Genomic DNA, 20,875 nt, shown 5'->3' with positions numbered 1-20,875 from the left:
GGCAAGGATTTGTTTAAACTGACCATTATTATCAATGGTTTAGGGTTAGACTTTTACCCTCAGGTGGCTGCTTGTCAAAGAAAAAAAAAGTAAATTATTCAAAGCACATTGATAATGTATTTTTCCTTTCAGGGGAAAAATGATCCCATCTGATCTTGAAAGAAGGATCCTTGAAGCCAAACAAAAAGTAAGTTTTTGTAGGGATCTTTATCCAGCTCATAACAAGCTAAGTGTACAAATTTGTACTTCTATCCAGCGGAGAACACACTTTAGTTTTATTTTTTAAAAGAAGACCCCAGCCTCAACCTCCCAGCTTTAATGAGATGGCATTTTGCATCCAGTCATTATTTATTTCTCTGAGTTGTAGGCTCTGCTTTAGAAAGGTTTAAGTTGCTGAATACATAACATACACAAAAACACTGTAAGAGTTCCCAAAGCATTTATCGTCTTGTGTGATGAGGTTTTTTTTGTTTTTTTTTTTTAATCCTCACCGGAGGACATTTTTCCATTTTTTGTTCAGATGGGGGGGGATGGGGAGAGAAACTTCGACACGAAAGGGACAACCAGGGCCGGGGACAAACTGCAACAGAGGTACACGCCCCCAGTGGGAACCGAACCCCCGGTCTCTCTGGACCGCAGGCGGATGCTCTAACCGCTGAGCCAAACCGGCCAGGGCTGTGATGGGGTGTTGCGTCAGGCACATTCCAAAGATAACGTGGAAAACAAGAGAATCCTAATGTAGCAGGTCAGTTACTGTTGTGAGGCTATACGAAAGGGGCCGTTCTTCCTGCCTGTGCACACGCTGATATGACGCCTTCGTTTTCAGAAGCAATTTAGAACGCTTTTTAGAAGTAACACGTTCTGAAAACCGGCTAGAGAGTCCCACAAAGCTCTGGAAAGTCGTTTACACCCCTGGATCGTTCGCAAGCCAGAGAGCTTGTTTCTGGAATCCTCTCAGTCTCATTTCACTGGGTGTAATCTACAGCTCCTGGTTCAGAGCTGTACCACCTGTTGAGTATTATGCACTCAGGACTAACTGTTTCTGTTTATATGCCTTTTCCCCCATACAAATTGGCTGCAGGAGGTTCCCCCTTGTTCTTGTGCTTGAACTACTTCTTGTAACTAAATCACAGATTAAGCCTTTGCTGCCACCTACAGACGGACTCTGTAACATCATGTTACACCACGGGGAGTAACAAGTTCATCCAATTTGAGTCCTACTGCCTTCCTTCCGCAGCCACCTATTATTTCAATCAATTTCATGCAGTCAGAGACAGACAGAATGAGAACTACTAACACCTACTCATACGGATAAAAGACATGGCTTATTGTTTAGCCTCATATGAATCCTCTTCTCTTAGACTCCAAATAAATTATCTAAGAATTTTCCAAATAAAAGTAATGGGCTGGTTGAAGTTCCTTCTTCTTGTTCTCTTTTCTGCTTAGTTATTAAGTTCAAAGGCCCTGTTATGAAAAAGAAAGACTAGAAAGTTAGCAAAAGTGGGGAGGGAAGGCTAGAAAAATCTCCCTAGAATATATAAATGACCTGTGGGCCTCTTATAAGGAAACTGGTGAGTCATACAGAATGGCCAGGAGAATTCGGTCCGGAGCGTGAATATTGTCCCTACCAGGCTTCAAGGTTTCAATAGCTTTCTGAAGACTCCTGAAACGCGCATGTGTATTATAGGGGGAGAGTTCCCTTTGTCTTTGCCAGCTATCTTAAAGAATCTCTGAACCCCTGTTTTACATTACTTGGGGCTTCCTCTTTTGCACAGGGATTTGTTCCTTTCCTTGTGAGCGCCACAGCTGGGACCACCGTGTACGGAGCATTTGATCCCCTCCTAGCTGTTGCTGACATTTGCAAGAAGTATAAGATCTGGATGCATGTGGATGTAAGTATCCCATAGGGCCTGCCACTGAAATGTCCTTGCACACTTTTCACCTGGGCTCGTGGAATGAAATTTGTTCTCTCTCTCTCTCTCTCTCTCTCTCTCTCTCTCTCTCTCGTTAGCAGCTTATTTTCAAATGGTGACATTTCTGCTTTTAAAGACTGCAAAGACAAAATAGCACACGACTCACAGAATGTACAATGCTCACTGGAAGCAGTCGGAGGCTGATTATGACTTAATGTTCCGACATGATAATATTCTTATTTTTTTGATCAGTACCCAAGCTGAGCACTTAGGTCTCAATAAATTGAGCTGTAGCATCCTAGGTACATACACACAGCCACACACGTGCAGAGCTTACTTTCCTGCAAGAATGATCAAAAGGGTAAGTAGGAATTGCATTTATACAGGGAACCCAAAGGGTAAAAAATTCAACTCAAGTCAGGTATTTGTATATATTGAGAGGAAAGCATATGTGACAACTTGCTAAGAAATACCTACCACCAAATTTCCAATTTCTTAGCTTGATCAGCTAAGAAGATAAACTGTAAATGAGAGTTTTTACTCCAGGCTTAGTCACTTTCAAGAAAAAAAATATAGGTGTGCCCACAAAAACATTTTCAAGTAAAATACTGACATTTTTTAGGACAAAGTGCAGGAATTTAAATTTAGGCCAGTATTTTTCAAAGTGTGGCTCAAAGATTAGCTGCTATCTGCAAACTGTTAATGATCCAGGATGAGATTAGGAGTTGGTGCCAAATCATTGCTAAGCACAATGTTTGGTACAGCTGACATATTCTTATTGCAAGGCTTTCTCAATGAAGCAAGCGTAACTTGATTCTGGTGCAAGAATGTTGACGGGTAGCACTGGCTTTAGCTCTTTTTGGCTTTATGATAAGTATTCAGAGCAGAAAACATGCAGAGGCTAAGCTAGGTACATTTATATTAGTCCAGAGGTGTTTACATTGCAATTACTCATCTTCTCTTCCTTCCCTGATTCACAGTGTAAGTAGTACATTAATCTACCAGAGACCCCTTTGTTTTATACACGAAGACATTGGAAAAAGTTGAGCAACTTGAGTGACTTCAGTGACCTGGCCTCGGAACTGGGAGCCTATTAAACCTTGCTAGCTGATTCAGGAAGAGAATTACCCCGACAACCTTAAAAATAGCAATGTCTGTGTGTCCTAAGCCAGCAGATGCTGTGGTCTCTCCTCCAGAATTTTTATTACAATAGAGCTGGGAGATCTTTTAACCAATTGTGTTAGCTTTCTTTGAAACATATCTCTTATTGTCTTTAATGTTTATACGTTTGGAAAATTGGATAATTATGAAAGTGTAAAAGAATTGAAATTACAGCAGAGGGGTATGGGCAATTACACCCTAACAGGTTTTTTATTTTTTTTTTCCTTTAAAATTATCCCAGGAATATTTTTACCCACAAAGAATGTAAACATTTTCCAATGAATCTTCACTTAACATCCTATTTTTAAAGATTACTATATCAATTCAAATCTTAAAACTTGAGCACAAATTTTTAAGGGACATGTTCTGATTGCTCAACTAATTGACTGGTACACGTCTTTCCCACTTGATTTATTGTTGTTGGTGATGGGGTTTTCTGTTTGTTTTGTTTTTGACGGAAAAATTAGCTTCTCCAAAATTACACAGCAGTTAAATTGGGCTGTGAAGCCACTTCCTCCATCTGGAATCATCCAGAATTGTCCAAAGAGTTTTCCTTGCAACTTGGAAGATGTTTAATTGGTCCCCAGCCCATGTTCTCTAACCTGTGGAGATAACAGGTTTTCTCATCCTGAGATGAGGAGCTGCACCAGGACAACCGACGCTGGTGACGGGCTGTGGGGGACTCTGTCTCTCTCTCGTGCAGACTGAGAAAACGTGGCCACAGTGTGGTTTCTTACACTATATAAATGAGGGCTGGAGTCCGAGACCTTAGAACACCATCCCCCCGCATCCCCCCATCCCCCCCCCACATTTAAACTTTGACAATTTAGTGCTAGATGAAGGTGGCCAACCCCCTAAGTTGCCTGGGGTCAAGGAGACTCTCACCATTCTGAAAGACATCACACTGTAGAAATCTAGGCAATGAGAAACCGCTGGCTTTTTCCTTGTATGATCTTCCTTTTCCAGGCCGCTTGGGGTGGGGGATTGCTGATGTCCCAAAAACACAAGTGGAAACTGAGCGGCGTGGAGAGGTACGCACATTTCTCTTATTCACAATGTCAAGTGTGAGAGCTAAATGTGAAGAGCAAGTTACACCTGATTTCCAAGAACGGTTGTGTACAGGCGCGCCCATTCTGCACAGTGCTTGTGTGCTCTGCCTTGTGTGGTCATATGTGTGTGAATATTGTGTGTAATCAGCATAAGGAAATCAAAGCCCATATCTAATGACCCAAGGGGAATGTCTGTCAAACAGAGGTTCCTGTCTGGGGCCCATGGTTCACCAAAAGATCAGGAATAACCTTCTTGGGATCTCTGAATGAACCACCGAAACTGTTTAAAACTTTTCTAGGGAAGAGATCTATAGCTTTTGGATTCCATAAAGGATAATATCCACTGCTTTAAAGAAACCAGTAAATAATTTAGCAAAGCAAATAAGAACCTTATAATTTATGTTGGGTTTGGGCTTAAATGGCCAGTTTACTTACAGTGGAACATGCTTTCATTCCCGTAATATTATTTGTTCTGCTATAACTCTGATGGATTCTGCAAAGCACGCTTTATTGAGACACTGAGTAGTAACTCACTGAGAAAAAGCGGCAAAACACAGAAGAGATGATGTTTGATTTGTGTGAAGCATATTCAAAACCAAAGGAAAAAGAAAAAACCCCACAGAATGCACAGCCAGCCTCGGGCTTTGGCCCACCTGCAGAGGGCGCTCCGAGGTTCCAGTTCTCTCATCACAACGTGGCAGGTCAACTGTGGCTGTGAGCTCGGACACCCCGGCAGCGGAGAAAGCCCGAATTCATTCGAGGCTGCCAGATTCCCAGCATGCCCTGCCAAGTAGCCAGATGCTGCCGAGGACAAGCTTTCCACTGGCTCTGCCCCTGGACAGCTTGGCACAGTTGCTGTCCCAGGGTGCGGAGAGAGGCTGGTGGCGCAGGGGAGCGGCTGTGAGCACGGGTCATGCCGAGCAGCCAGGCCGGAACGAATACACCGGGAGTGCTGCGTGCTGCCCAGGCCCACGCACCCCAGAGAATCTAGGAGTGAGAAAGAGGGGTGGGGTTACTGAGGCAGCGTCGGGGGGCACCCGGCCCGGTTAGTGAAAGAAGGCTGGGAAGAGTCTAGCTAGGCCAGCAGGGTTGCTGTCCCTGAGTCAGCGGCCCTTGCTCTGCGTGCAGGCACCTCGAAGGTGTGAGTGGACGAGGACAGGCCTGTCCCTTTCCCACACTGAGCCAGGTCTAGGCTGTGCTTCTGGACCTTCAGGGCTTCTCACAGGCCAGATCCCCTTGTCAGGAAGATCTGCATGAAACCTGAAGCTTAAGGAGGAGGCAATGAACAGAAGAGAACAGTTAGGAGGTGCCTGTTTAGATGATCAGAACAAGAATTAAATTTATGTCCTTTTTTTTTTTATCCTCACCCGAGGACGTTTTTCCATTTTTTTTTGTTCAGATAAAGTGGAAAGGAAAAAGAGGAAAAGAGAGACCAACATCAACATGAAAGGGACACATTTAGTGGCTGCCACCCGCACGACCTAACCATGGCTGGGGACAAACTGCAACCAAGGCACATGCCCCCGGCGGGTACCAAACCTGGGTCTCTCGGGACCGCAGGCTGATGCTCTAACCACTGAGCCAAACCGGCCAGGGCAAATTCATGTCCTCTTGATAGGGCTGTTCCGTACACAGTGTCTTCTCTTCTCCGAGCCTCTTTTTGACTGGCACAAGAAGTGAGCGTCTGTTATTCTACCTTGACTGCCACCTGGGACTCCAAGTCCTGAAGCCACGCAGCACCCCACGCTGATGATGACTTGAAAGCTGCTAAATTACCTCCCCTGAGCTTTGGAAAAATACACACCCGCACTCCTTTGCACTGAAGACCGTTTCTGAGAACAAAGCTTAGAACACTCACAAGGGAACACAGAGTCCTGTCACTGCCCCTGTTCTTGGAACTGTATTGTAACAAACTCTGCTGAATGAAACAGCTAGACATGAAGTCCTAGAAATGAGGGACTGATGGCATTCCGCTTTGAGCAGAATCCCCTTAGCCACCCATTTGCCTGAGAGTATCATCTTGCTGACTTACCATCAGCAAAAAGCACACTTTCTTTGGTGAAAACCCCTAGGCATAATGTGCATGGGCACAAATTTAGGAAAGAAATTGGCCTAACTTGGGGTATCATGTTTTCCTGAGCATTAGGACTCACACTAAAGTGGAGGAAATCCATAGTTGATTTTTGTCCCCAATCCAGAGGTTCCTTAGTGGTCACAGAGATCCCAGAGTGCTGTCCTCATAACCAAATGGCACAAGCTCCCAGAGCCCTGCCTGGCATCCCCTTTGAGAACCAACCCAATTCTCAGAAGGCAACTGTCTTCCTCAATAGCACTCTGCAGAATCCTAGAGATGGTGTCACTGGGAGGGCGTGCCAGGAGCCCTACTGCTTCAGAGTGTGTTTCCCGCACTGCAAACTGACTTGTTAACCCTCTGGCCACAGGCTGCTGCTCACCTACAGTGAGTCGCCGCTGTGGTCCCTTCCCAAGGCTTTCTGGCCCAACAGAAGGTTCTGGTGCAGCTTCTGCCTGGTTACAATTATTGCCCTCACTCCTGCTCTGAGAGCCAGGGGCTCCGAAATTCAAGTCAGTAGTTGCAGAACCTCTGCTGTCTGCAAACCTCACACTGGGATGAGTGAGGGCACAAGGATGAATATGACAGGAAGCCTGCCTTCAAGGGGCGGAGGATCTATCAGGAAGACTGGCAATCAACAACGGATTCAATTCAAGGCAGAAAAGCAGAGGCCCGAGAGATAGACACGCGAGCTGTTTGGAGGGCACCAGGAAGAGATGATTCCTCCTGAACAGGCAGTGAGCACTGGAGCATCATCAGGCAGAAGTGGAAGAAGGACATCAAGGTGACGATCAGGGACATGCAGGTTTGAAAGGTCCTTGGAGAATGTTCACATGAGTTGCTTGGAGACCGCGGTGGCGTCATGGCCGTGACAAGTCCTGCCCAGTGTGCCTCAGCGGGGGGACTGCCCGCAGGGCCAAGTCAGGCTCAACCCTGAGCTGACAATCACTGCTGTGGGAGCCACTACTATGCCCAGAGAACATTATATTTCTTGGATTGGGGAAGAAAGCGGATGAACCCAGGAGGTGGGGAAATACACAACTGCAAGGGGTGCTGTCAGGGGACGGGGAAGAAGAGAATGAAACCAAAACATCACAGGTTTGGGAGCTGGATGTGTGGGAGGAAAACGGTATGAGGAACTGAGGCACAGAAGATTAGAGGAGAAACAGGAGGTCTGGGAGGTTGGGGAGGAGCAAGTGAAGATCCTTAGGGGTCTGCTGAGTATGAGGTGCAAATGAGGGCACAAGGACAAGGCTCTGTCTGAAAACAGCCCTAAGGGACTCCCTTCTCTCCAACTTGTGGGAATTCACAGACACCACATGTCTGAATCCCACGGCAGAACATTTTGAAGTAAAACTGAGGCTGTTTTTTGATACATTGCCAACATTTCTCCAATAAATTAAGGCTATGTCATTGAATCACTCTGCTCAGCTTTTTGCCTTCTTATGAGGCAGCCCCTCTAAAACAGAGCAGGACAGTGACAGGTAGTTGTGGACCTGGGCTCTTTCTGGTCTAAAAAGGCCAGTTGGCCACTGCATAGAAATGAACACCTCCAATCAGAGAAATGGAGAACAGCGGCTTTCTTCTTCTTTAGGTGTCATTTCGGACACAGCTGGGTTGCGTCAGGATTAGGTATATTGCTGTGGAATGTTACGGAGTGGTGGCATCTGTGTGCCCAGTGTCCCAAAGCTTGTGAGTGATAGAGCTGAAATCAAAGTGAAAGCCAGGCCTATTTCATGCTTATGGTGTGTCAGACACAGTTATAAGCACCTTACCCAAACTATTTAATAGTATTCTATTTACAAGAAAGGAAATCTAGGCACAGGGAGATTAAGTAACTTGCTCAAGATCACATAGCTAGGAAGTGATAGAACCTGGGTGCAAACACACTGTCTGTCTCCCGAGCTCGCCTCCCCTAACCACTGTTAACTGCTGCTTACCCCCCAGGTTCCTTGATTCCGGTCATGAAGTCATTTAGCCCTCTTTCCAGGGGCAGTATCCATCTGGCCATGAACTGCCTATGTTTATTGCCTCAATTCCAGTCCAGAAGAAGAGCTGGACTATTCCCTGATTCAGATACGATCCCCAGGCCGATAAGTGTTCTCTCTGACTGGCCGGCTGAGCCTTTCATCAAATAGACGAATGGGATCTTTCCCAGCCTCTCATTTCTCCCCAAGGTTTTGCACCTCAGGTGCTGGGAGCAGGGTGAGCCTGAGGGGCCGCAGTCCATAGCAGCTGCCATGGCTGGTCCTGCTTCTTCCTCCTCCCGTGAGTCTGTTCATACCAAGAGCACATTCAGTTTCTCAGAAGTTGTGTGCAGGGACTCACCTGCCTGACAAGCATGTAAAGTGAGCAGCAGGAACTCAGAGGGACCGCTGCTTTCCCTGGGCACTGGAGGAGGAGTTGGAGCAGTACGGCCGGAGTTAAGGAGAGAAGTTGAATGAAGTCCAAGAGAGTTGCAGAGATAAAACTTGATCTTAAAGAATAAGTAAGACAAACCTCAAAGGGATGGGGGTGGGAGGGTTGGGAAGAGATACATCAAAGGACTTCTATGCATATATGCACAACCAGTGGACAATAGTTTGGGGAGATGAGGAGGGGAGTGGGAGCGGAGGGGAGAGGAGGTCGGTGGGGGGGGGGGGAAGGAGGGAGACATCTGTAATACTTTCAACAATAAAGATTTTTTAAAAAGAAAAAGTAAGATTTAGCCAAGTGAGGCAAAAGGAAGTACCATTCCAGGAAGAGGAAATCGCGTTAGAAGACCCAGGAGCACGAGCATATTATTTTCTGAGAACAAAACCGTCTGGTGTGATAGAAATGGGTACAAGAAAGTGCAAGGACACTAGGCTGAACACGTAGCCTGGGGTTTACCCGTGTGGGCATCATAACCATCCCTTATCGTTTGAATTTGGGCTGGAGGCAAAAGGAAGTTGTCAACAATTTAGAAAGAGGAGAGAGCCATGAACAGAGTTAAGACGTGACTGTGGAGCTGGGTAGAGGATGGAATGGAGGCCAAGAGTCAGTTAAGACACAATTGCTGTATCTAGATTAAAATAATAACAATAATAGTTATTATTATTACTAGTAAAGGAATCTGACTCGGGACTATGGTTTAGACTTTTCAAAGAGTCTAAGTGCCTGGGCTGAGAATCACTAATGCTGACGGAGGGCATTGAATTTCTCCAGTGTGTTAAAACCAACCCGATTGAAAACCACCGTTGGAGCCACAGTGTATCTCACCTGCAGTCTGAAGAATGACTCTGACTCAAAAAGAAATGGCAGCAGGGGGCAAGCTAGAAGCTAGTGTGAAATGACACATTTGAGAAATTTGGTAATCAGTTGACTCAGAAGAAGGAGAAACTGGATTGGGAAAAGGTCAGAATTAAGCAGTGCAATGAGCCATGGCTCTGAGCTCCAGGCCATCACTGTGTCAGGAGCAGTGGAGACACACATGAGGGCAGCTCCTTTACTTGCTTCATGCTCTGCTCCTTGGTAGCCAAAGGCGAGACCCTGGACTGGATGATTCCAGTCATTTGAAGGGGCTCTCAGACCACCTTGGAAGCCAAATGAATGTCTCCATGGAAAAGAGAAGAGGAGCGCGGCTGGTGTGGCTCAGTGGATTGAGCATTGTCCATGGACTGAGGTCTCGGTTTGATTCCTGGTCCGGGCACATGCCTGGGTTGCAGGCTCCATCCCCAGTGCAGGGCATGCAGGAGGCAGCCAGTCAATGTTCTCTCTCATTGATGTTTCTATCTCTCTGTCCCTCTCCCATTCTCTTCCTCTTAAAAAAAAAAAAAAAAATCAATAAAACATTTTTTTCTTTTTAAAGAGAGAGAGAAAAGAATGTAGATCCGCTGGTTTTTTTGAAAATTTAGTGTCCTCCTGAAGTCTGGAAACAGTGCCAAGAACTCTGAAGCTCTGTTGCCTATGCCCAGGGCCTTAGTAGTCTGAGCAGGTTGTGGATGCCACCTCTTAACCTGCTTTGTTTCCCTTAGGGCCAACTCTGTGACATGGAATCCACACAAGATGATGGGCGTCCCTTTGCAGTGCTCTGCTCTCCTGGTTAGGGAAGAGGTACGTCCTTCCTGGCTGGTGGTCCAGTCTCTCTGTGGGGAGTAGATGTGTGTGGTGACAGATTCAGAACACAGGATCATTTTACAGACTGGAACAGTGAGTTACATCCAAAAAGGGGGAAATGTTAATAGTTGTAAGGTCCTGCTCTTATGCCCTAGTATAGTCTGGTTACAGTTTGACTAGACAAGACAGCCATGTTTCACACATGGCTAAATTGTTCTACTTGTGAAAAAGCTTAGGACGTTAGGTTGTACTCTGTGGGGTCAACAATGGGTTAAGCGAAAATAACTGTTCGCTCACAAAACATTAGTTGAATGAAAGAGCGGAGTTTCAGGATGAGGGCAGTGGCAGTCCTCACCTGGCATGGTTTGCTTACCTTGGTGCCAAATAGTATGTGGGAGCCCAGCAAGCTAGGGCTTTAATAGTGTAGAACACTTGGTAAGCATGTAAGAGAGGGGGTTGAAAGAACTAAGGATGTTTAAAGGAAGGAAGGAAGGAAGGAAGGAAGGAAGGAAGGAAGGAAGGAAGGAAGGAAGGAAGGAAGGAAGGAAGGAAGGGAGGAAGGAAGGGAGGAAGGAAGGAAGGAAGGAAGGAAGGAAGGAAGGAAGGAAGGAAGGAAGGAAGGAAGGAAGGAAGGAAGCAGCCTTTACAGTTTAAATGACTCTCAAGTGGAAGAGATTTTGTTTTTTTTCTTGAGGCTTCAGGGAACTGGGTTAGTAACACTGGGTGGTACAGATCTGATGGAAGTCATAGAATACAACATGATTTTAGGTCTGAGTTGGGGTCAATAAAAGGAACGCTTTTCTAAAAAGTAAACTACCCAAAAAGTAATGACTGCTTTATGTAGAAATAAATTCCTCATCAAGGGAGTTGATTGAATGAAATTGGACAGTCATTTATTAGTAAGAGGATAAAAGGGATTCCCTCTTTGGGAAGGAATAGATCAATAGCTCCAGGATCCCTTCCAAATCCATGATACTGTGACAGTATTGCCCTTATTGGGAACCAGGGAATAATGCCTTTCTGTAAGACTGCAGTATGTATTCTGTAGTGAGAGAATTCTCAGTCTTCAAAAAGCTTATGATATGTTGGATTAAAGAGTTAAAAGCGAGTTTATTTCTGGGCATATTAGAGCCTTTAATGTGCTGATATATATTGCAAATATCTGAAAATAAGGGATTTATGACGTAGAATTTCCTATGTTTCTTTGACCATGGGAATCTCTTTTACAGCAACTATTTTACAGCTCAGCACCTATTCATGTGTTTAACATAGTTTGGGACATAATGGCTTATAACTTTGTAATGGCTCAGAACCGGATGTTACTCACCAAGGCTCTTTATGTGAAAAGCAACATCACTTTTATTTATCCTTTTGCACATTGAAACCAGTGCTCTTCGACCTTTTAGAGGTCATGTGCTCTGAGTGGCTTTTCCTGTCCAGTAGAAGCGGGTCTCACCTGTCCACCAGTCCACACTCTGGGATGGCTCCCTTAGGATTGATGGCACCTATATGCAAGCTTGCAGGGCTGGGAAGATCGGTGCCAAGTTTCCGTGACCGTGAAACGAAACAGAATCACCTGCAGCAATTTTTGACTGTATTGGTCAAGTGAATTTTCTTTTTCAAATTCTACATCTTTCTACTGCCCTATTTCAATTATATTGTGTCATTTCCTTTTGTCTCAAAAACAACTTAATGAATTCCAATGACTATGAAGCCTAAACCACAAGGCTGAGCCCTACTTAAAATCTCAGCTGCATTACACTTTGTTTTAGTTTGGATAATTTTTTAAAGGGTTCTCGCTGCTAACTTCAACTAAATGATCACATTTTCATCTCTTCTTCTCTGGTCGTGAGTCACAAGAGGAAAAAAAGTGCCAAAGCTTCTGTAAAATCAAAATTATGCCGTGGATGATGCAAGAGTGGAAGGAGTCCTGTGGTTCGTGACAAAGTGGAGCGTGGTGGGCTTTCTAACGAGGCGACTGACAGTGCTGTTTTAGTCAGAGAGCATGATTCATTCACTGTCCTTTGGAAAAGTTCAATCACTTTGCCACTCATTTTCCACAGTGAGCTTATGGTGCCAAGGAACATGGTCATCGACAACGAGACTTTCCACTGTAACTCCCATAAACAACAGTGTGAAATGCAGTGCAGACACTCTAACCACTCTTGAGAGAAGGACATGACAGTTGATATATTGGTTATTTAAGACATTTCAGAGTAGCCATGTCTTTATTTTTTTTAGACTCCAGCATATAAAAATGAGAGCAATGAACTATCTTAAAAGCTATGGTTTCCAAAGAGAACTCAACCTTAACAGCTAAATGATAAAGCACTTGACCTAGACGAATCACACTAATAATATTTTACAGAACCAAAGCGTTTCCAGACTATAATAATTGCAACAAAACCAGAACATCGGGATGTTTCCCCAAAGAATGAGCATTACACTCTAATTGTGATGTCTCTTAAATGCCTTCTCTGATTAAACTCTGGTAACATCTGACCCTGAGCCATTTATCCCACAGAGTTGACTTAGCACAGTCCATCCTGTTCAGACAACAGCCCTACTTTTTTTTCCGTTTGATTCTTACTGTTCTCTTTCTCTAGGATATTCTTTTATTTTTTTCTTAAAAATTTTTATCACAGTGTAAATCTAATAGAACACCCAAAAAAATCAATACAGTTTCCAAGGTTTCCTCCTCTCTTCTAGGGATTGATGCAGAGTTGCAACCAGATGCATGCCTCCTACCTCTTCCAGCAAGATAAACATTATGACCTGTCCTACGACACTGGGGATAAGGCCTTGCAGTGTGGACGCCATGTCGATGTCTTTAAGTTATGGCTGATGTGGAGAGCAAAGGTGAGCACGCGTAAATCAGCTGAATGTTGACTAAAAACACAAACAATATCTGGTGAGCCTTAGTATAACGTGTTAATAATTGATTTCCAAATTGAAAATTACTTACCCAAGATTAAGTTTTTTTAATGTTATATCTACTTATCTGTATTCTACCATGGGCAAGAATATAGTACTTAAAAAAACTGGTTGTATTTTTTTAAGCCAATTTGCTCTGAATGTTCAGTTGTTTAGAAAACAAATCCATGTTGCTTTGTATGGCAGAACAGCTGGTATTTACTAAGTGTTTTTGTTGTTGTCTCCCAACTCTTGGTTTTTATCCATTGATTGGTCACTGGATAGATTAATGTAATCTAAAAGGATATGGTTATAGAACAAAAAAAGGAAAAGGAAAAAAAAACCATCATGCTAGTTTATTTTTGATATTTCAAGGAGGTAACCTCTAGTTATAAAGCCTTTTTAAAAACTCCAGAAGTACCTAGTGACCTCCTTTGTATGGTTTCTCGATTGACCTCAGAATTTAACTGTGGATGATCACTCCTCTCCCAGAAACACAAACTCTCTAACTAATAGTGTGTAGTATTGACTGGACCTAATTGTAACCTTCAAAGTGCATTATTTAAGTGTAAGCAGGCTGGAAAGGCCAAATATTTTACTTTTCATTTTGACCAGACTCCTAACTTAAATGTCACAAATCAGTGACTTCCCACCTGGTTTCTTTTATCTCCTGCAGGAGGCAATGCCCAGAGCCAGCTGGACATGCTAGGAAAGCCCAGCTGCTAAGAGTGTGTAAGGAACACTTGACAAAGGAAATGGAAAAGGAAGCAATTGGGAGGAAGTCATGCCCTGAGGTCCTATGTGTGGGGAAGGTCCCACCAATTTAGTTCTAAGTTTGTTAAGTAGCCAAAACACACATGTGACAGGTTTAATCCATGGGAACAACCAGATAAGTAGGTCAGTAGGGGTGAAACATGCCAGGATTAGACCACAGAATGGGCTTTTCCTCGAGTCTGTGTAAAGAGGTAGCCACCATGTCCACAACCACAAGTCCCACATGCTGTTGCTTATAACATTTTCAAAGTAAACTGAATTGCCTTAAGCGGTTTAGAGAGGGGGATGGCTAACAAGAGAAAGGGAATTTGAGAGTCAACCAATATAGTCCACAATGATTTTATGGACTCTTCTTTAAATCCTTCCTGGAAAAAAAAGGCAGGTTAAATGGAAAGAAGCTTCATGTAGAAATAACCCTCAGATGGTCTCCAGGGATGGCTGGACTACATATTCTCCAGGCAAGCCTCCATAATACTATTTACCTTAGCTGAATTTTCTCTGTGTTGCTAAGTATTGGGCAGCTAAGTATGAGGCCCCAGGTAAGTTGTTGCTCTGTAAAGGTTGTATGATGGGTGAGTTCCCATCCCTTGAGCTGGGCAGGGGACCTCTTCCTTGTTTGAAGGTTGAAAGCCTGACAAGAACATAGACCTGGTCCTCATCACCCATGATGAGGCCCATTCAGTTGGCAATGACACTTTTATTTGAGAAAAATTAATAAATCAAGAACATGAATTATTGGTGTGCTCTCAAGCTATTTAAAAGGAGTGGGCTTCTCATTTCATCAATTGGTGAAAATATGAGCTAGCAAGCTGAGGAAAGCTTGATCTGTAAATATTGTTCAGTACCATCCTTTTTGTCTCCTTTTTCTGTGGTGTTTTTATTAAGATGATGATCACTAGCCATGTTTACACAAAACATTCCTCTCATGGTTCATCAGTTCCTGCTGCTCCTTGTCCATCTGTAGCCTCCTCACCAGCATGGTGCCGCTGTTTGGTTCCTAGGGAAGTAACTTGGAGGACACTAGGTGTGGATTCAACAGCAGGAACAGGTGAAGCCTGAAATAAAGGCAGAGGATCCAGTTTCTAAAGTGCTGAAATGAAGGCACCAGGAGAGGGGATTTAAAGAGAAACAGAACAATCAGAGCGGCCACATAATGTAGGGACACCTGGTCTCTTAATTTCTTGTGCAGTAACCTTAAGCATCTAGACATCTGAACAGCAGAACGCCTATTTGGCTTTCAACTTAAAGCTGCGTTTATTTTATTTGCAAAATGAGGTGCTAATAATTATTGTAAAAGTAATAAACATAGTCTCACACTCTGGATCAAAGGTGAGGATAATTACCTTTTCACTTAAACTCCATCTATTAATGCCAGCCACGGAAGGAGAGATCATCTCTCCCAAGGAGAACCACGAAAGAGTGAGCCCTGATGTTCTATCTTACATGCCCTCTTGCTCTCAGGAATGAGGAAACAGTCTGAATGAGGACAAACTCAATCATCAGGTAGCCCTCTGTTATCAGATATGCCTTGAGAAGGCAGTGTTCAAGTGAATCCACATTTTCTCCTAAGATAAACCACATGAAAGATAGAATTCTATGTATAAATTACTATTTCTTAATCTGTTAATGACTAACGAAGCTAAATGCACTAATGACAGCGCTCACAGGAAGTCCAAGATAACGTGATTAGATCAAGTTTATTATTTTTTAAATGTAGGATGCTGGGAAGCGTTCTAGACTGCATTGTGATACGTTATCCTGTCATTAGCAGAGATGCTCTGCCTGCCCTCAACTCTGTTCTTATTAAGTAGAACTTTCATTTCGTCTGCATTTTATTAGCACTTGATGGTTATTTTCCATCTTGATAGATTTCTTTAGTGATAAAAACTTGGTAGAAAAAAATACTTAAAATTAGTCCCCTTTGTTTAAGCCTGCAAGGATGATTTAATATGTAACTAATGAGTTTTCGCTGTAAATCTCTGTGTTTGTATCTTTATACAAAGTGGTAGGTGTTCTTTTAGTTTTCTGTGATTGGCCTCCCTAACTTAAACATAGATAATAGAGGGACTGGCAAATGGCTGGGGACAAAAAATAACAGGAGAAAACTATTAAGGGGACATTGATGGCTAGTGATATCCTTTGCTGAGTGACTGAATGTTCACTTTCTCTCTAAAATATAAATTTATTTTAATAAGCAGATATTGAGCAGCTGTTATTGGGCCTGGTGCTGAATGGGATAAGGAGCTATAATTTTCCATACAGGATAAGATAAATGCACAGATAACCATCACATGAGACAGCATGTAAATGGTCATAAAATAAACACAGACACAGCTTGAGAAGTTAAAGGATGGAGAGCTCATTCCTGGGTTGAGAGTTAAGAATGACTTATCAAGAGATGACCTTTGAGATGGGTCTTGAACAGGATAGGTAGAATAGTAGGTATTAACCAGAGCTGGGAGAAGGACATTCCAGAAAGAAGGTCTGGAAGGGGCTAAAGTGCATACGTCTTTAGCCTAGTAAAGACTCTAGATAGAAGGTAGTTAGGGAGCCATTGTCCAAATGATGGCAGAAACAATGGAGCTGGCTGCTCGGACGCAGCAGCTATTTCAGAAGCAGCAGCTCTGGGCCTGAGAGCGTTAGATGAAGGTTTTAAGAAGCAGAGAAAAACCATGAGCAGCACTCGGTTGTTGGGCCCCCAGATGACACCAAGGCCATAGCTGAACATCAGGAGACTGTGAGATCTCTGAGGAAGATAACACAAACCGAGTTCATCTGAAATGCTATGTTAGGAGTCTGCGGTGGGCCTGAGAATCTACTTTTTTTTTTAATCCTCACCCAAGGATATTTTTTTATTTATCATCAGGTAGAGGGGGAGGAAGGGGGAGAGAGAGAAGCATCAATGTGAGAGAGACATATCGACTGGCTGCCTCCCACACAACCCAACCAGGGCCAGAATGAACCGCAAACTGACATACATGCCCTTGATCAGAATCGAACCCGCAACTCATTGTTCCATGGGCCCATGCTCCAACCACTGAGCCAAACCAGCCAGGGAATGAGAGTCTACATTTTTAACACAATTAACCTGGTTTTGATACAGTTGGTTCTTCAGAATGTACTTTGTAAAAACACTGCCCCAGAGATTAAAGTTATACTTCATTCATTCAAAAGATATACACTGAGCACCTAATATATGCCCAGCACTGCTGGTATGAGTGATGTGACAATGAACAAAAGGAACTTAAATATGTAGCCTTAAGGAGTATATTTTTCAGCCAGGTCAGTCTAAACCAATCCTAAGTGTGGGCAATGAGGGAGAAAATAAAACCATCTTTTCCCCGAAGCTCCATGACATAACCCTGATGCTGGGATCCAGCTTTCCACTTAGAAACACCCATCTGAGCCTTCAGCATCCTTCACAGTGACTCAGGTCACAATGATATAATGTCTGATAAAGTTTTACATGCACTTGGGTCATTCTCACAATATAGGCTGTGTGGCACATGATAACTACTCAACATGAGCTTGATGAGTAAATAATTTTTAGATAATCTCCTAAAAGCTTCAAAACCTTCAAAATAAAATCTTGATCTTATTTCCATAACTATCTAACACAAAAGGAGGGGCCCCAGGCTCCTAAGGGCACACTAGAGTTTCCTGTGTCGCTCCCCTTGCACCTGTTCAGCCATCAGCTAAAGGGGCAGTTGGACTCTTCCTGTTCACCTCCAGAGTGAAGTCCTGGACTAGCCACGACCAGAGGACCTCTACTCCCTTTGCAATACAACCAAACCCATTTCCAGAGCATTCATTTTATTGTCTCTGTGTGAGACATAATCACACATACATCATTATACTCACATGACCAGAGAGATTAGCCAAGGTCATACACTGGACAGGGTCAGAGTCATACTAGTCCTGGCCATATCCTGGATCAGTATGTGCGAGTTTAAATTCAGCTCTAGACTGGTCCAAAGGATCCACTTTGAGGAACAACTAACCTCTCTCTCTCCTACCTGGGGTCCATCCCAAGTGGACCCAAAATTCCAGGTCAGTCTAAACCAATCCTAATGTCTTTGACACCCACAGACTCATGGAGCACATGGCGCAGGTGTTGGCATGAACATTCAGGCTGCCCAGTCCTTCCCTGGGCTCATTAGGAACCAGTCAGCTTTCTTAAACCAATAAGCTAGGGCAGCAATCTCCAAAGAAATAGATTTCTAACCCCATGAGGCTATTTTTAAGGCAGCTTATTCTTAAATATGTGTCAGATGTTAAATGTCACTGGCCATGCTGGATCCCTCTTTTAGCTAGGATGACCAGACTGTGCGTAAACAGGAAAGTGGGCTCATCTTATCTCCATTACAATTGCTCACTCTGGTTTCCATGTTGGATTAGTCACTGGGAGGCTAGTTCTGAGAGCTCCTGGAATGAGCGTCAGCTGTTTTTCTAAGCTTCCCATTAGCATGCCACAAACACTGAAGAAAAGCCATTTTGAAAAGCAATTCCCTAGTGTGGCCTGATGTCAGTTAAACAGTTCCAGTCAAGGCTGTTGTGTTGTTTTTCCTAAGTCTAGACCCTGGGCTTCCAGGGCTGGAAGCTGAAGGACCTCTGTGATCATGTTTGCCCATTACACACACATCAGTCATTTGTCCGCAGAGGAGAAATCTAATGAGCTTTGCAGAGTGACAGGCTAACAAAACATCTGCGTGCCCCTTAAGATGTGTTCATTCACATGTTCCACAAATATTCACTGAGACCTACCCTGTTTGTTCTATGATGGGAGTACATTTTGTGAACAAAAGTGGGGTCTGGAAATGACAAATGGGCTGGAGCTAAGCATGCTTCCGTTGGGGTTGGGGGTGATCTCCGATGATGCTTCTCATCCACTGGAAGAGAATAGCCCAGCCCTGCTGTCATCAGTGGCCTTCATAATCACCCCTGTGAATGGCAGGTGCACATCTTTCCCTTGAGTGATCAAAATAATTGCCTGGGGGATGGGGGCTCTGGGAAGAAAAGGAGCCTCTGTGCAGAGCAGTAATGACTGACGCGACAGGGAACAAAACACCCGAGGGCGAGAACTTTAAAGAAGAAATAATTGCCAGAAAAACTTCAGAAACACTGTCTTATGTGAGGGAAGTGCAGCAGCAGAGCCGAGACAGAGGTGGCAGAAAGTCCATTTGTTTCGAGGGACCACTTATCCCGCATCTCAGCCTGGATGCTCACCACATTTCTCAACCTGCCTGAGACTCTTTCTTCTTCTCTTCCTCAGGGAACTACTGGGTTTGAAGCACATATTGACAAGTGTTTGGAGCTGGCAGAGTATTTATACAATATCATAAAAAACCGAGAAGGATATGAAATGGTGTTTGATGGAAAGGTATGTCTTCTGAATCCTACAATCCCAAAATGTTTAGTCAATCGCCATTCTTATCCCTGATATTTTTTTTTTGTCAATATGTACGATCCAGGTAAGGGGATCATTACAAAGGAGAAGCAGGGATGATGGGGTAGCTATTCTGAGCTGGAGTAAAAATCAAATTCACAAAAAATAACTGTATAATGTTGCGAAAGTCAGGCACTTCAAAGGTGATTACAGATTTAAAAGTGGGAATTGTATTCAGAAGCTACAGAATAAATACATTAGAAATGTGCTTGGAATTTTCAAAATTGCCAGTTTGGGCTGAGTGTGAATCTTACTTCCTTCTATGTAGCCTCAGCATACAAATGTCTGCTTCTGGTATGTTCCTCCGAGTTTACGTGTCCTGGAAGACAACGAAGAGAGAATGAGCCGCCTCTCCAAAGTAAGTGATACAAGCTCCTCTGATCTGGCCATTGGTGGGTACATTGGGCCTTTCACACATGTAGCATCTTTATGACATACTCATAGGTCTTTAGGAGAAATCCATCCTTCGTCTTGGTGCATGGACCCACTGCCCTCTGTGGGCTCCTGTAGAGCCAGGACATGCAGAGCTGGTATATCCAGACTTTTAACAACTGCACTTGCTGGCAGTGAGTGACCTGCCGCGTGAGACTGGTGCTTAGTTACAAGCACAGAAGAGACTTCAGGCACCAGAAATTATTAGAAAATAAAGCTGCTGCTGATCCCCTTGAGATGCCGAAGTCAAGGCTGCCCGATGGGGTCTTGAGAGCTGTGGTGACTCCCAGAAGGCAACAGAGCAGGGAGCAGTAACAGTAACAGTCACTGTTTAGTGTGTGGTGTGTCCCAGGCTCAACTTTGATCTAGCATTACATCACGTATCTCTCACACCTACTTTGGGAAGCACTGTTGCCTCTGTTCCACTGCTGGGGGAACCTGAAGCACAGGGAGAAAAAGCCACATTCCCCAAATCACACCTCAGTCTGACCCCAGAGCCTGAGAGCGTGTGCTGTAAATTCTACTGTGGCCAGCAAGACCCCCTTTCTCTTATCCTCTCCTGCTCCACCATCACACACAAGGGAAATCTGGTTTGTTGTGGATGCCAAAGACAGCCTTGAAGGGCGGTAAATGCAGGGGCCCATCACCCACAGTGTGGGAGGGATGGGCACTAGGAATGGTCGTGTATATTTGGATCTCAAAGGGTTGGTGGGTTGGCTGGTTGGCTGGCTAGTTGCTTGGTTGATTGGTTGGTTAGTTTTCCATTTTCCACAAAGGAATGGACCTCCTCCAGTCACTGGGCAGAGCAGGGACCACCCCCACCCTCACCCCAGCTAAGGAGCCTGGGCTGCCTCACTGACCTTCCTGGACACTTTGTTCCCTTCTATGTCAAATGAAGAACAGGATTTTATGTGGGGTTTAAAACCTCCAGAAAACCTTATAAATGTTAACACCTGCCCTTAAGGGCCTAGACACAATGAAACTTACACATAGTTGAAGTCCTTAAATCAAGCCTCCTAGTTAGAGCTTTGGGTCGCAT

The 20,875-nt window shown here is 44.1% G+C and overlaps 1 protein-coding gene across 1 annotated transcript in view; it reads left to right on the top strand.

The window, feature by feature from the left end:
• The window catches only part of GAD2 (glutamate decarboxylase 2), a 77,600-nt gene that overhangs the window by 49,945 nt on the left and 6,780 nt on the right, over positions 1-20,875 (top strand). The window contains 7 exon segments of the mRNA XM_036269338.1: positions 133-187; positions 1,776-1,892; positions 4,041-4,105; positions 10,190-10,268; positions 12,981-13,130; positions 19,231-19,338; positions 19,673-19,762. Coding sequence (XP_036125231.1) covers positions 133-187; positions 1,776-1,892; positions 4,041-4,105; positions 10,190-10,268; positions 12,981-13,130; positions 19,231-19,338; positions 19,673-19,762 — 664 coding nt within the window.

This window comes from Molossus molossus, unplaced genomic scaffold (assembly GCF_014108415.1).
Source record: "Molossus molossus isolate mMolMol1 unplaced genomic scaffold, mMolMol1.p scaffold_m16_p_1, whole genome shotgun sequence".
In the NCBI taxonomy this organism is placed as follows: domain Eukaryota; kingdom Metazoa; phylum Chordata; class Mammalia; order Chiroptera; family Molossidae; genus Molossus; species Molossus molossus.
This window is presented reverse-complemented; position numbering and strand designations above follow the sequence as displayed.